Source organism: Saccoglossus kowalevskii, chromosome 9 (assembly GCF_978046115.1).
Source record: "Saccoglossus kowalevskii chromosome 9, keSacKowa6.1, whole genome shotgun sequence".
Classification (NCBI taxonomy): Eukaryota; Metazoa; Hemichordata; class Enteropneusta; family Harrimaniidae; genus Saccoglossus; species Saccoglossus kowalevskii.
The window spans coordinates 26,277,574-26,293,084 of record NC_140649.1 but is presented as its reverse complement, the minus strand read 5'-3'; the positions used below and the strand labels follow the sequence as shown (position 1 = coordinate 26,293,084).

Sequence of the window (15,511 nt, the reverse complement as noted above, 5' to 3'; positions counted from 1 at the left end):
CCTGACGCTGCTGCCCTGCGCATAGCTCTGCGTAGGGCAGCACATCACATGAAGACTGGGGCAAATCTCTTGGGAACACCACAGCCAGATTGGGAAGAAACCTCACAACCTAAAACAGCGCCGGTGTCGATGACATCATGGGAGTTTCTGTGCTTGTGGTGCCGAGGTGTCGAACACTTCTCCGCGGCCGCCTCGGCTGAATATAAGGCGGGATGTCTGGTTTGGAGCAAGGAATGTGCTCTCACTCCGAGGGGATGCTCGCTTGCCTGCGATGTCAATGGTTCTTGGTCAACTTTGTATAAGCATTGCAGCCTTGTCCGAGGTGTGCAGACCAAGTATTGGCGAGATCAGAGTATGTGGTTACACCTATTTCTGGTCTGGCCATAATGATGTCTCAAATAGACTGACCCCAATGACTCCCTGTGGGTGTGCTATCTGTAGTAGCTGTGTACGCTCCAGCTGGGAGTATCGACATCTATGAAGGAAGCGTTCTATGCCTAACTAAATTTGGTGGTTGATGCCATCCCTGTGAGAGACGCCAGAGTTATCCTTTGGGACTTTAGTGCTACCACTGGTACTAGTAGCCATGTGTCGGTCCCCATGGTCTGGAATCCAGGACGAAAGTGCTTCCCAACTTTTAGACTTTGCTAGGTGTTGGGGGTTGTGGATAATGGGTTCCGGGTTCCAGAGACCCAAACTTAGACGATGGTCATGATATTCCAATGATGGCATCACAAAGGAGGAGATCGATCATGTTCTTGTAGATGGGAGATGGAGGATGGTCATGAGCTGCCAAGTGTTCAGAAGCGCTCAGTTCTTCAGCACCGATCATAGGCTTGTTGTTGCTACTCTTAGGCTTCTTTTCAGGGTCCCTAGAAAAACAACTGTGGCACCACGTTTGGATGTTTGCCAGTTGAGAGATCTTGTGGTGGCTGGTGAGTATGCGGCAAGTCTTTATAAGGCACAGGTTGTGATGAGCGTGCTTGGCGACACAGGCTGGCTCTGGTCATACTTCAAATCCACTGTCAGTGTCAAGTGTCAGAGGAGCTTCTACCCAGGCAAATCTCCAAGGTGATCTTCAAGGAATCGGTTGAAACAATCGAAGTGAGTCGCCAGGCCAGACTTGATGAAGACGTTGGACTGCACATGGTGTTGAGGCGACAGGCTATTAGAGAGGTGCGCCAAGAACGCGAGGCGTAGTTCCGGAGCTCTGTGTCAACAAAAGCCCCAAGTCTGGCTAATAGAGTGATCAGGAAGATACACAACTCAGCATCTGTGGTGCGCTGATCTGCAGTGAAGGCAGCAGATGGACGGGTGCTTTCGGATGAGTCTGCGATGAGGTCTCGCTGGTTCAAATACTATCAGGCCGACCCTTTAAATGGTGAGCTCAGGGTTGATGGTCCTCCTGCCCTGGAGGTGGCGTCTCTCGTTAGTTGTGATCCGCCTTCTTTAGAGGAAACTCGGAAGGCATTGGGCCAACTGCAAGACGGATGTACCCCCAGCGTGTGTGGGATTCGGGCTGGAGGTGAGATTACCCAGATGTGGTTGCACAGACTGATGTGCTCAGTGTGGAGCTCTGGCGTCATCCCAACTGACAGGAGAAAAGGACTAATTGTTCCTATCTGGAAGGGAAAGGATGATGCCCAGGACTGTAGCAATTACAGAGGGGTGACGCCCCTATTGGTACCCAGAAAGATCTTTGCCTGGATTCTTCTTAACTATATCTGCCAACAGCTGCTTCTCCATCAGCCTCCTGAGTCGTTGACTGTATCTTGGCGCTACATGTGCTGTCTGAGCGGATGTGGGAATTCAATAGAGGGTTCTTAGTAGTCTATATTGATTTCCGCAAGACCTTTCCACTTTATGTGTAGAGAGGCTTTATGGAGAATCCACAAGGTCCGTTGTATTCCCACACCTCTGGTGAACCTGATCTCCTCTCTGTATCCTGGAACAGAGAGTGCTGTTAAGTGTGCTTGGGGCGTGTCTGCATATTTTCCTGTCGAGGCAGGAATTAGACAGGGATGCATACTGGCTCATATGCTTTTTAACACTTGTATGGACTGGAAGATGGGAGGTGTGATGGAATGCATAAGTTGTAGGGTCTCATTTTGAAGTGTCAAGATAACTGATCTTGACTTTGCAGATGATGCCGCATTGTTTGCCGAGTTGATTGATTCTCTAGTGGAAGCACTTGATGCACTGAGTGTGGAGACCGAAGCGCTTGGACTATATGTGTCGTGGGTTAAGATCAAGATTCCTGGCGAATGGAGGGAATGTGGATGTCACTCATTCATTTGTCTTGGCCTTGCACAGGGTTATATGAGATTGCTGAACAAAGGTGTGTGGCGTTCGCGATGTCAGGATAGAGGTGTAATGGTCTGAGTCTTCAAGTCCCTTGTGCTCCCGGTCTTACTATATTCTTGTGAGGCCTGGACACAAACACTCTGGCAGGACCATGTGTCCAACAGCAGAGTACTCAAGGAGGCTGGCAAGGTGAGGTTCACCTGCTGGATTCGTGACAGATGAGGCAGATGAGCGGGTTTCTCGATGAGTTATGGGGCATAGGCTGTGCCCAGGCTTGGACACTTGCTCGGAGGGTGGGCGCAGCAAGGTGCCACCCTGGCATGTGCCCCATGAATGGATGAATGAATGAATGAATGAATGAATGAATGAATGAATGAATGAATGAATGAATGAATGAATGACATATTTACATGACAGTCCTACTGAATCTCAGCTGGCGATGTTTGACAACTTATTTGTAAGCATGGTAAATTATAAACACTGTCCGAGCCCTTCCAATGGCATTTTAGATATCTGCAGGCGACAGAATGGGTTCTCAGTAGTAGATTGCAGATGAAACCCGGCAAGTTTTATACTGAATATGTTCTATTATATGTTTAACTGTTGGGTATTTTTTTGTTTTCATACATCAATGTGGTTGGTTATATTCGATGCTACACTTCAATTGGGCATACAATCATTGTTTCGAAGCTGAAGGTGTGTTGATATTATAAAAATGTATTACAAAGCGCTTAATAACTGTTTGTGCTACACTTTGCACTAGGATAACAACCCAGAACTCAAATAAACAGTAACTTGCATTACAATAATACTAAAAATATATCTTGTTGAATTACGTTTCTTAGCTGCACAGGAAACAAAATTGGCAAGGTTTCTAACATCAGTCACATTAGTGGTGTTCATTACATGAATAAATGTGTCTATTGTGGGAAAAATAAGAAAACATTATATATAACAATTCAAAATTGAATGGCGTTTTTTTAGTGATAAATGATACCTATCTGTTTTTTATAACTATTACAGGTAAAGATAACATGCTACGCAAATTCCACTGATAACTGCGCATCCGACATTTAAGGTAGAATAAATTAAAATACCCAGAATGTATTCATTTTACAATAAAATGTACTCCAAGGCAATATAAGCATATTGACCTAATAAAAGTTGGAGGTCACCAGCCTTTTTTTCGAGAAATTGATGGTTGTATTTTAGTTGAAAGTCGCCATTTTGACACTATTATAACACTTTTACCACAGGTTCCTATGGCAGAAATATTATGCAATATCTAAAAATATAGCCTGGTGACATAGACTGAAAAAATCATATACTGTAAATGATGAAGTACTTTTTGTTATTCTGAATTATTTAAAAAATCTGGGTTTTAACAATTGCAATTTTTCTTTAACATTGTGTTCTATGGAATTGTTCTAAATTTTTAAGAAATATTAGAACACATCTTTCAAATAGCTTAACTGTAACACACAACAGAATGCTATTTCGTGATACATGTACAATGGACAATAACTTATGATTGTACATAATAAACTAATGAACATTGTCATGCGATTTATGACCAATTTTGTCAAAAATTATGACTAGGATTCAATCATTATGCAGTTATTGGTCACTGAATTGTATTCTATAAGTCAAACCACCAGACATATATATATATGTGTGTGTGTGTGTGTGTGTGTGTGTGTGTGTGTACTTGGATTGCTATATGTTGCGAGGACAAAAATACATATATATAGCTACTTCCGAGGACATACACACCTTCCGAGGACCTTTTTCATAGTCCTCGGAAAACATAATTTATATTAATAGTTAATTCGATTATTAATACGTTTTGCGTAGCTTAGGTTTAGTATCGGGGGAAGGTATGGTTCACGTAATATTAATATTAATATAATTGTACCATACCTTACCCCGATACTAAACCTAAGCTTCGCAAACATTTCTATGTTCAGTCACGGGATATTCAACTCTTGTTTAATTAAACCTAATTAAAATGCAATTCTCCATTGTATTGCATTGTAATTGAGTTTAATTAAACTCCAATTAAAACGCAACCCTATATAGGAACGCGTTTTAATCGAGTTCATATCGCAACTATATTAAAAGTTAATTCAACTATATTAAAAGTTAATCCAATGAAGTCCTCGGAACATATTGCAATACAAGTATGTGTGTGTGTGTGTGTGTGTGTGTGTGTGTGTTTATTACATAAAACCAATATACAGACCTGGGATGAGGGCAAGTTCTAGACAAACGGGGTATTGTGTTACTCATTATAAGAAGGATGTTGCCATTTTTACGTGAACTGGGGACAGGAACATGATATGCTTTAGGACCCCTCCGAACATTGGTGATATCCTTAGCCCTGTATGCAGCGAGCCTGGCAAGTGGCCAGTATGCAAATCGTTGATCGTGATAATTTCACGTTTAAATCCCAATTGTGAACTATTGTATGAACACATTAGTTTTGTTAATTTACATGTATGCTCGTTTTACATCGAAATCAGACAATGCAAACACGCTCTATACATGAACGATAATTTCGCTTTCAAGTACAGCAGGGAAAGTGCTCCAGGTTATTTGTGTAATAAGGTGTTCGTATGCAAGTGATTTTTCCACACAAAAAACGAATTCAGCCGAATTGACGGTTAGATTACTGTTACCCGAACAGATAGTTTGGTTATAAAAGTGTGTTATTTTTCTCTGATTTGTAAGATATGAGAAACCTGTTTCCCAACTTGACTATTTAGTTATTTAGTTTCCAGCTGTATCCAAGATGGCTGCCTCATATAATAAATATCGGTAAATTAATTGCATTTATTTTAATATCACGTGTACGCCAGCTGGTTGTGAGCGCATTGTACATTTCAGTAAAGGTATTGTGTTTATTATGTTGTGTTTATATTTATGGTTTAATAGACATGGGGTAAAAATTGTGGTTGAATTTGCACTAAATTGTAGCGTCGTAGAAATGGATATTTTTAACACAGTATTTGAACTAACTTACTCTTTTGCAAGCCATTCATTGCCTATTCGTATAGTACATACATTGATGATAAAAAACGAAACTAGTTTTGAGGACATTTATACAAAATATTTTAGTTATAAAATGATACCCATGGCTTATTTGTGTCAGAATAATATTTATATTATCGTATAGTACATCCATGTGTGAAGATTTTGCAGCCAAAAATATCGAACGAAAACTCGTTTGCAAACCCAAAACGAACTTATGTAATTATGTAAAATCGCAGCATAAGGATGTGTGGTGAGGAACATGTTACTGTAATTTTGTTTACAAATGACTGAAATCACGAGGAATTATGTCTATTTTAATATAGCCTTTGCTAGTTTCTCAAGCGTTCAATGAAAATAGTCTTTGATGGAATGGCGTTAACTAGGTTCACCCTAGTTCAAGTCGGCCGAGTATTCTTAAAAAGACATTCGTGACACGATGGCTGTGTCGGTTTCGTCTTCTGCTGCCACCAGAAGCAGAAATATCGACGCAGTTATTCTCTTATTTCCAATCGTCGCGTGGTGGGTCTTCGCCTGGGTGTTAATTCCGGGGAAGATGCAAGACAGACAGCAGACACCACGAATGCGAACGGTCAGTTTCTAGAAAAAGTACTTTCCGTATCACAGTGACATCGATATCAGCGTTTTGACCTAGGGCCTGTCTCAACACACTGACACACTTCAGTAATGTCGGCTGATTTTGCCGTTTTACTTTTCGCTTAACCCTACATTTGTGACAATTTCAGAGTATGCGCGTTTTCACTAATATATACATTTTTTGTGGCTGTTTCAGTTCTCATGAATATATTGTTGTCCAATTTGAAAAAAAAATATCACACATAATAATTTAATAAATGATATTTCAATAAGAGGTAAAATAATACTATAATTTACATATTACTGTAAAATGTAAACATCTTTTTATTCACGGAACATAGTATGATTAAAATTGATCTCCTAGAATTATGCAATTGTAAAAGTAAACGTACGTGCGTGAACCAAATACGTGTTCCATGCTAAGCATTTTACATCAACATATTCCACGTGTCATAATATGTATGCGGCCAGGTGTTGTTTATGATACTGAACTTATAAGATATAATAAAATACCCAAACCACTTACCAGGTACTGGTACTCGGAGAATATATTGACACGAATGTGCATAGACAAAAACAACGCTAAATGTGCCCCTGTAGAACTGTATTTGTTGTAATTACGTTAACGTAGCATATATGTGTATATTGATAAAACTGACCAACCTTTGAACTCATTAACATATTCCAATTATTTTAATGCCGTATGTCTTCCTTCAATATATAATAGAAATAATATATAATCAAATAACAACGCATTCAGTGAACCACATTGTGTTTTCGGGTTAGTGGTCTCATCATGTGACCAGTTTGTTTTGTAAAAAAAAAATCCTGTTGCAAATAGAATCCTATAAAGCTTTTACTAGATTCTACCCACAGCAGTGTAGTTTAGTCCAAACCAGTTTTAAAGCGTACCTATACGTATTGTTGTGATGTATAGATAATTTGCCACGTTAATCAAAGTACTGCAACAAGTTAGGACACTATGTATATTACTACTTTACACTGTTTTCGTGTATTTTGATATTCCGCCATGACACAATTTGTCAAAATTATTATCTTTTTGCAAATGCAATGTCAATACTAAACTGTATTACTATCAAGCTTGGCAAGAAATATATAAATGAATTTATCAGAGTACATATTTATACATAGTGTCGAGTGTGAGCGTGTTTTATCTTACCAGAATAATAGAGGCACTTAAACTGGTGGCGTAAAAATAATTGTAATTATGTGCGCGTATTTAAATGTGCGCCGTAGTTTGCATCTAATATTCCATGCCAATATGTTCACACAGTCTGGTTATTCATTAATCCTGACACAAATGTCGCAAATTTCGTATTGGCCAATACGTCTGTCAAATACTTGACAACTAGGTAAATATTGCAGTATGACGTGTTTGGTCATTGCAATATGTTGTTAGACTTGCCTATTTTCACATTATCGTAGTGTAAACGGAAACAGACTTTATATTAACCCCACACGTGACCTAAAAGAACCACTCAATCGTATCCAAGTCATACCAAAAGTTTTAGAACTATAAAGACGTCGCTGATTGACTCTTGAGTCGGATGATGATTTCGGTTTCAAATACCCCGAAAAAAAGTATTCTATGTTGAAATGAAGTTCTCGTATGCAAACGACTTTCCGCGCGAAAAGACGAATGCGGTCAAATTTTATTAGCAGTTCTTTCATCTTGAAAACTACTCTCCGGTTTGCTTTGATATGTTATACTTGACTACCTCTATCATATTTGTTTATTTCGTGACGATATCATTTATTCTCTATTTATAGCGAATATTCTTTCATTTTTTGGTGAGAATGCCATTTTGAATTCTCCTTGAAAACCTATACTTAATTCACTTTGATAATTGCTATACGTGTACCTTGCTATTTCGACCATCTGCTAGCTCATTGGCGATAGACTTAATGTTACTCCAGCAAATCGTTTGGCTGTGAAATTTCAGTATCTCCCCTGATTTGTAGGAAACTGGAAACCCTGTTTTTCAATTTTGTCTAATTATTTAATTTTAAACCGTATTCTAGATGGCTGTCCCATATAGTAAATATTGGTAGATTAATCGCATTTATATTATTTTGACTTGTATGCCAGCTGACTTTTGTCTATATCATATTTATAGTATCCAATCCTTATTCCGCAAAATATCGACATTCCTACGTTATAACTAACACTTTGTTCTGTATGGCCCAGTATTGGTAAGGTCAGCGAACGTATAAAATTACGATTTAAGCATGACGTAAATAATCACGTCACTATCGTATACCTTGCAAATCACACGCCAGGAATTGAACTTAATCGCGCTTGCTTCTGGCCTTCATGGTTGTATATAATCGCCACTCCATAAAATCTACTCCTTTTAATGTGAACGTGTGGGCAAGGAAAACTCCTATCGAATACGGAATCAATGATACTAGTTTATTACCGAATAAGGTTGTTAATCTAAATGCAACCTCATGGGTATCATTGACACACATGTTGCACGCTGTTAAATATGTACTCTTGAATTGTAATGTGACTCATACATTATTTTATTAACTAACTTTATCAGTGGCGGCGGCACAAAATAAAGCACGGCGGCACTTGTGTCAGCAAAATTTGCCCCTCAAAATGCATGAAATGGCGTTTCAGAGGGGTCTAAATTTCCAAATTTTAAAGGGGGAGCATGCCACGGACCTCCGAGTAAGGTCGCGCCTTCAGCGCAAGGTTAATGAGTACGATCTCGCACCCTCATGCAAAATGCTGTCCCGCCGCCTCTGTTTGTCCTTCACATTACGCCATGATATTGTGGAAAAACGCAATGAATTGCATAAACTTGACATTGTGCTCATTGAATCCAATAAATGTGTTCCCTGGGTACATGCAATTGTAGCTCTTTCGTTCAAAACCATGGATATTTCGATATTATATAAACAGGGTGCATTTTTACGCGGTATATACGTTGCATTGGAAACCATGTCGAACCCGGCGAGGCGGGATGATGAAACATTTCATCGGTAAATAAAACTTTATGTCAAAAAATGTTGTCGGTTATTTTCATTTTTGTGTGAATCTGATATGTTACCATGACAATGATGGATTTTCGTGTGTGTGGTATTACTGTTATGGCATAAATCGGGTGTCGTTTCATTACACAATGATTGAGGACATATATTCACGCCCACATACTGACGTAGTCATGAATGGGGTATGGATGCGGTTAACGGTTTAAATTGAAATAAATATTCATAGACGGCAACATATATTCCCTTCTTCAGGACTTTTGAAACAAAGACTACAGACAATATTTTTATATTCTTGCTTTTAGCAAAATAAAAGACACATTTTCACCAAACATTCAACAAAAGTAAATAAACAAATACAAGAGCAAACTAACTACTAAATTACTTAAACATAAACCGTATTAACCACACCATATAAGCCACTCCAAGTGGCAAGCTGACATGACATCATAGCTGGCAGTGTTAGATCAGTTTTGATTGTATATCCTCTGCCATGGCGATGACACACTACTGTTGGACAGTGTTAATGAGTCTTCTGATTTCGGGATATTCAGAAGGTAGGTGACAGTGTCTAATTCAACATGATAAGTATGTATTTGTCCCTGAATTCATATATATATATATACCCGACGTGCGTTTATAAAATATGGCCTTTGGACCCCGAGTTGTACTATTAAACCTGTGTGTTTCCTCGTTGCAAATGGAATAATCTCAGTATCTCCGTAACTTTACACACATGTCCGCAGATTGTGAAGCATTTATGTGAAGGGCCCGAATCTCACGTTTCAATGAAACAAGGGTCGTCAGGTTTGTCTTCCGCCACAAACCGTTACGATGAATTAACTAATATCTGTTTACATGTATAATGAATGAGTGCTGGGAATGAGGAGCACCGATGTTATATTTAGAAGGTTGTGTCGACACATCCCATCAATATGAAATATATATGCGGTATGGTAATTCCAACATCACAAGATACCCTTCATCTTGTTGCTTTTTCCACCGTAGAATTAATGGCATCCGCCTAATGCGCATCCAGCTGCTATTACGAGTCGAAAATAAAAACATGGCCGTCCACTATGAAAGAAGCCAATTACATAATATCACCGTATACTATCGCTAGACAATTTTAACCATACGCTGCGAGTTTGTTGGGTAGTGTAGATAACACTTTGAATGAAACATACATGTGTTCAACATTAATTAATACAGTATGGTCAAACATCAGTGGTAATCAAATAAAATATGAAAAATGAAATCAACAATAAATGTAATATATGTAGTATATTACATAATGCTAATTTTACAAAGAGTGACATGTTTAGATTATCGATATTATTAATATTTAGTTAATTAACTATAACTGATGGAATTTTATTGACTTGAACCGACACCTATCTCCGTGTGTAGTCTAACTGGGAGTGATGAATAGACAAGGATCCTTTTGAAATTTGATTAATAGTTAACAAGTTTTATCTTAGACAAATAACACTAAATTTCAGATGTCAAAGGTGAATTTAGATGTATTTCAAACTTAGAAATAAGACTATTATCGTTTGTCAATATCTTGTTTGACATTACCACGGAGAATATCAGTACACAAGCAACACCAGACATCGGCATATCATTTGAAATGGTACTCGAATTGACAAGTTAATACATGTTGATTATTTTAGTTATATAATAAGTAGCAATAAACAAGGGAAAATTGCGGAAGATTTGGTGACTCTAAAAACGTGTGTAAGTCTTGGACACAGTTAGTATGCGACATTATTGAGTGTTTCCTGTTTTGTTGTTCCGTATACTGAATTTAACAAGAACAGTTTTTATTACATTGCCTACAAGCTATATACAACGTTTCATTTCCCGTGTGCCGCGTAACGCATATAATATATAAGAGGCAAGTCCTGATGAGCATGCGCTGTTGAGTAGTTTAATGATGTATTAACCGCATAACGTCGAAACGTGTGAATTGTAGAGTTTTACTTCACTCGTGGGTTTCACGAAATTTCGTTATATTTGTCAAAAATGGAATATTTGAAGTACCACTAAATGCTGTGTTAATGGGTGGTTAATGTGTTAAAATAAATCTTTTTCCATCACGTTGAAATCTGATGTAATTAACAATTTGTGGTATGTGAATGTTAAGAAAATAAAATTAAGTTAATTTACATATCACAGGTACCACTTATTGAACAAAGTTCCTGTTTTTGAACAACAACTCAAAATTACTCACTTCCTTGTGTAAGTGCCGGTGAGTCTAAACGTAGCAAGGGCAGGTGACAAGTAAAAACAGTTGGTGTCAAAATGAAGGTGTTGACACCGTACATTGAAAAGACTAAAACTGTCTGAATCAAAACATTATAGTTATATTAATTTAAATAATTCATACACACATAAATAATTCATGTATGAATAATAACTTAAATAAATATGATTTTTCTTGGTAAAAATATTGTATATTCTGCATGAAAACGTAGGAATTTCACAATGTCGAAAACAGGAAGTCTTTATCACAGTGTTCCATGTGTTATGTTCGAAAATCAAGTTGTTCAGGTAGCATATTAGTCGAGAGTGGTCATATAGCACATATCAGTGACAATATTTGATATTTTAATGTATTTCTAATCAATTGGGTATTATTGACCTTTAATATCAACTATAATTTGCTTTAATGAAAATCCTTGTTAAACTTCAGCAAAGACAATAACTCATGTTCAACATGTCATACCATATAGTAGAAGTAAGTGTACGTAGTGTTGTTTAATATTTATTTTTTTCTGCTACGTTATATTATCTAGTTCACGTGGCGGACAATGAAATCTGGAAATGTTGGTCATCGTAGTGGAGCCCATAACATAAGGATAAAAGAGGTGGCTATCTACAATCGGAATCCGCACAGCTGAGCTAACTGGCCCTTTAATTTTCTCCTTATAAATCTGAGGCTGATTTACAATTTACCCTCCTACAGCCAGCGAATACCAACATTGCACCATGACCATAAAACACCCCCTTCTTCAAATAGTCTTACGATGGTATACTATATAAACACACAACTCTTTGAAGTTACACTGGCATACTATGCTTACCGAGATATTATATTGTCCACAAATATTCGGGCAAACATTAAATTTTAAAACGCGCGAAAAAAGGATTATGTGGATTAATATATACAGGGCTAGTTTCGGAGTTTCGGGGCTCCTTATTCATGTGTTACATGTTTCTATGCCAGTTTATCCAGCAATAAACCATACCGTGTTTAGCATCCACATTTGACTGTTTATTCTGCCATCAAGTTCAACCGAAGCGTATTCCTGTATCCCCCACATTGAGTCCCACGCGACGATAACAACACACGCTAAAAACGAATAGGCTCATAGATGGACGCTTCAAGTTGTTTGTATACAATGACACGCTATGCCCATCTGACGCATGCGTAGGTGACGACTCCCCCGCTTTAACGATTTAACTAACACGATAGAATGTTGTATCGTGACTCGTAAAGTTGTAATGCTGCAAATGTGGCCAGCATAAATGAATAAATTAATTTTATCCGATTTTATGCTATATCCGATATGACCCAACATGACTCTTATCATAAATTATAGTTACATTATATTACATTAACCAAGTATATTTTATACAATTTGAAGCACATTTAACGAAAATCATTTGTTGTAATGTTTGTTTGCGGATTGTGCTTACTTTTTAGATGTACTAGGACCTCCCACAAACGTTCGATTTATAGTCGTTAACATTAATTCAACATTGATATGGGATCCACCAGAGATTGTTAGTGATGGTGACGTCATCTTATATACAGCGAAATATCAAAGGTAAAAATATAGCATCTTTTTTTTTTTACCTACTGCTATTCTCTGCGTAAGTAAATTATCTATTGGCATTCCCTATGCGAGTATATATGTGAGACGTTTATCCACTTTTTAAATATAATACGCTTATTCAATTGCATTAGACTGAGTGTCAATTAGTAGTGTTACATATACTAAGCTAGTGGTTCAAGCGACTAAGTCGTCGTACAACCCACTATATTCGAGGGACATATAAATGAATGCTTTCGTGAATTCGTGAAAGTGCATGAAAATGAATATTGAAAATAACGTAAAATGAATAAAAACATGTTTTTAGATATATAAAAAGTATGATTTCCACGGGACTAGAGTATTGTTAACTTACGGTACGATATAAAGGGTAATCAAACGTTGTATATGAAGTGGTATTATGGTAGTATAGGAATTTTACATATAGTAAATATGAGTTCCATAAGGCAACGTATTCAGATATCCATACGGGCGCTGTGTCTGTAAATATTAAATATTACCCGTTTGACTGCTAGATTCAGTTCATATATTTTCACATTTTTTGTAATTGTCACAAAATTTAATCATCATTTTGGGCCATACGAACAATTTCAGATAATTTGTCAACTTGTCATGTGGGGGAAGTGCAATCTGTATATTAATAGCCATTTTCTTACATGTGCCAACAATTGACGATGGCACTTAAAAGATTAAATAAAGTCTGTTACCAACATAACATGTTTGTCCAAACTTTTACTTCTTGATCGTTGCCGGTATACATAATAAAACTCAAATATTCAAGTGCTAGTGCATTTGATTAGCGTAGTAAATCCCATTGTATTTTTTTTTTGTCACATAGATGTGGCAGTGAACATGTTATGGACAAGCCTGAATGTACTCGCATTACATCTACAAGGTGTAATTTTGGAGCTGACTTTTTTCCATCTGAAAAACTGTGGTGTGCAGTTGTGGAGAGTATAAGTGAACAGTTTAACACTACAAGTCAAAGCGTCACCAAATCTACATATCCGCGAGTAGCGGGTGAGCATATACACCATAGCAAATTACTTGCACATTCATGCGTCAAAAGTGTGCATTGTGAACAGTGCGGTAACTATAATCGCTACTGGATACCCCCCCCCCCCCGTCCTCTTCTCACTTATTACGCTAGAACTCCCCATTTTTATAGTCGACAGCGTTAATTGTTCAACCAATAGTCTTAATACTTTGCATGCGTTGTCATGACTGCAAGTGGACTCCACCACTGAGCATCGCCATGACAACATCAATGCAACTTGGTGACAGCATACAAATTGAAATGTACAAATGATGCTAAGCTTGTGCATAAAGTGTAAAAAGCTGACGTAATTGACTGTAAGCAATTGTAATTACAGGTGTTATTGGACGTCCTGATATGACAACAATGATTATTGGTAGCTCTTATATATACATATCTTGGTTAGCACCACAGACACCGTACACATATCCAATAAATGGTGAAGTCAAGCGAGTTAATAATTTTATGAGAGTAGATTATAATTTAACGTACTGGGAAACAAATAACAAAGATGTAAAAGTAAGCATTAACCTTCTAGGTTGTAACATGTTACTACTGTTGTTTATTATAATAATTATTTGTTACTAAAATGAATTATGGCCCTGATTATATCCCTGCCATATTTGTCGTTTTAAATTTGTTACTGATTAGTCACTGATTAATTACTGATTAGTCACATGACCACCAGCAATAACAAAATTAAAACAACATTGCTGATATTGCATATAGGGAAAAGTATATTATTATTTTGATTAAAAAAAACATACATTCGTTGTGGTTATTTATTTTTCAGGACATATCCGCCATCTGTTCAGCCTCTAGTGGTGGATCGATTCTGTGACATCAATATGGATGAACACAATGTCTTTCAAATAACTGTGTTTGCTTGTGTAGTCGTTCGTCATTTAGAATCTAGTAAATCTTTCGAATACATATTCTTCATTGTTTAATAACTACAGATAAAAACGATATATGTCACTAATTTACGTCACAGAAACGCTTCGTCACGTGGGGGCACTGGTTGTAAACATACATGCTCAGTAGCATAGCATACTGTTAATCTGGATATTGTGCATAAGTTCATAAGGATAAGTTCATACAAACTTGAGTTATTGTATGTTTGAGGTTATAATCAGTCTAAATGATATACCAATATGTTTATTAAAATCGTCACGCAGCCCATGTTCGAATATTTTAGTCAATAGAAAGTTGATCGTTTACCATAAATCATTTTAAAGGGTTCTGATCACGACATCGACATCATCATAATTATTTATATTCAAAGTAACCCACAATATCTCTTCACCAATACTACTATGTAAGTGCATGCATTTGTTGTATATTCTGGTATATTGTTCTGTTGTAATGTTTTATATTAATAGACATTTTCATTTGTATTTCAGGTTACTACAAGCCAACAAACTAAACTAAACTTGAATTTAACAGATTTGCAGCCGGCGACTTCGTATGACATTGTTATTCAAGGCCAGATTAATGAAGTCTATGGCATCCCTTTAAAAATAAATGCAGCCACAGAAGAAACAGGTAGAATTATTAGGAATTCATGTCAGCAGAACCAACCAAACAACTTTAGCTCTATAGGATAGACTCGCGATGGAAGGCAACCATATTTAATATTATTGTCTCAAAGCTGAACCCAATTATTTATTATATAAATTATTAC

At 37.1% G+C, this 15,511-nt stretch overlaps 1 protein-coding gene across 1 annotated transcript; it reads left to right on the top strand.

Moving 5' to 3' along the window:
- Positions 1-9,442: 9,442 nt before the first annotated feature.
- Positions 9,443-15,434, top strand: LOC146739114 (interleukin-10 receptor subunit beta-like). Its single transcript, XM_085504049.1, has 5 exons — positions 9,443-9,506; positions 12,662-12,785; positions 13,630-13,811; positions 14,165-14,346; positions 15,231-15,434. Exons 1-5 carry the CDS (start codon positions 9,443-9,445, stop codon positions 15,432-15,434), a joined length of 756 nt encoding a protein of 251 aa, XP_085360175.1.
- Positions 15,435-15,511: the final 77 nt, after the last annotated feature.

Bases quoted from the DNA above. Each gene is read 5' to 3' on its own strand.
- LOC146739114 (XM_085504049.1), top strand. From the start codon at position 9,443: ATGGCGATGACACACTACTGTTGGACAGTGTTAATGAGTCTTCTGATT. The intron at 13,812-14,164 runs GTGAGCATATAC...TTGTAATTACAG, and splicing joins TACATATCCGCGAGTAGCGG to GTGTTATTGGACGTCCTGAT. The intron at 14,347-15,230 runs GTAAGCATTAAC...TTTGTATTTCAG, and splicing joins CAAATAACAAAGATGTAAAA to GTTACTACAAGCCAACAAAC.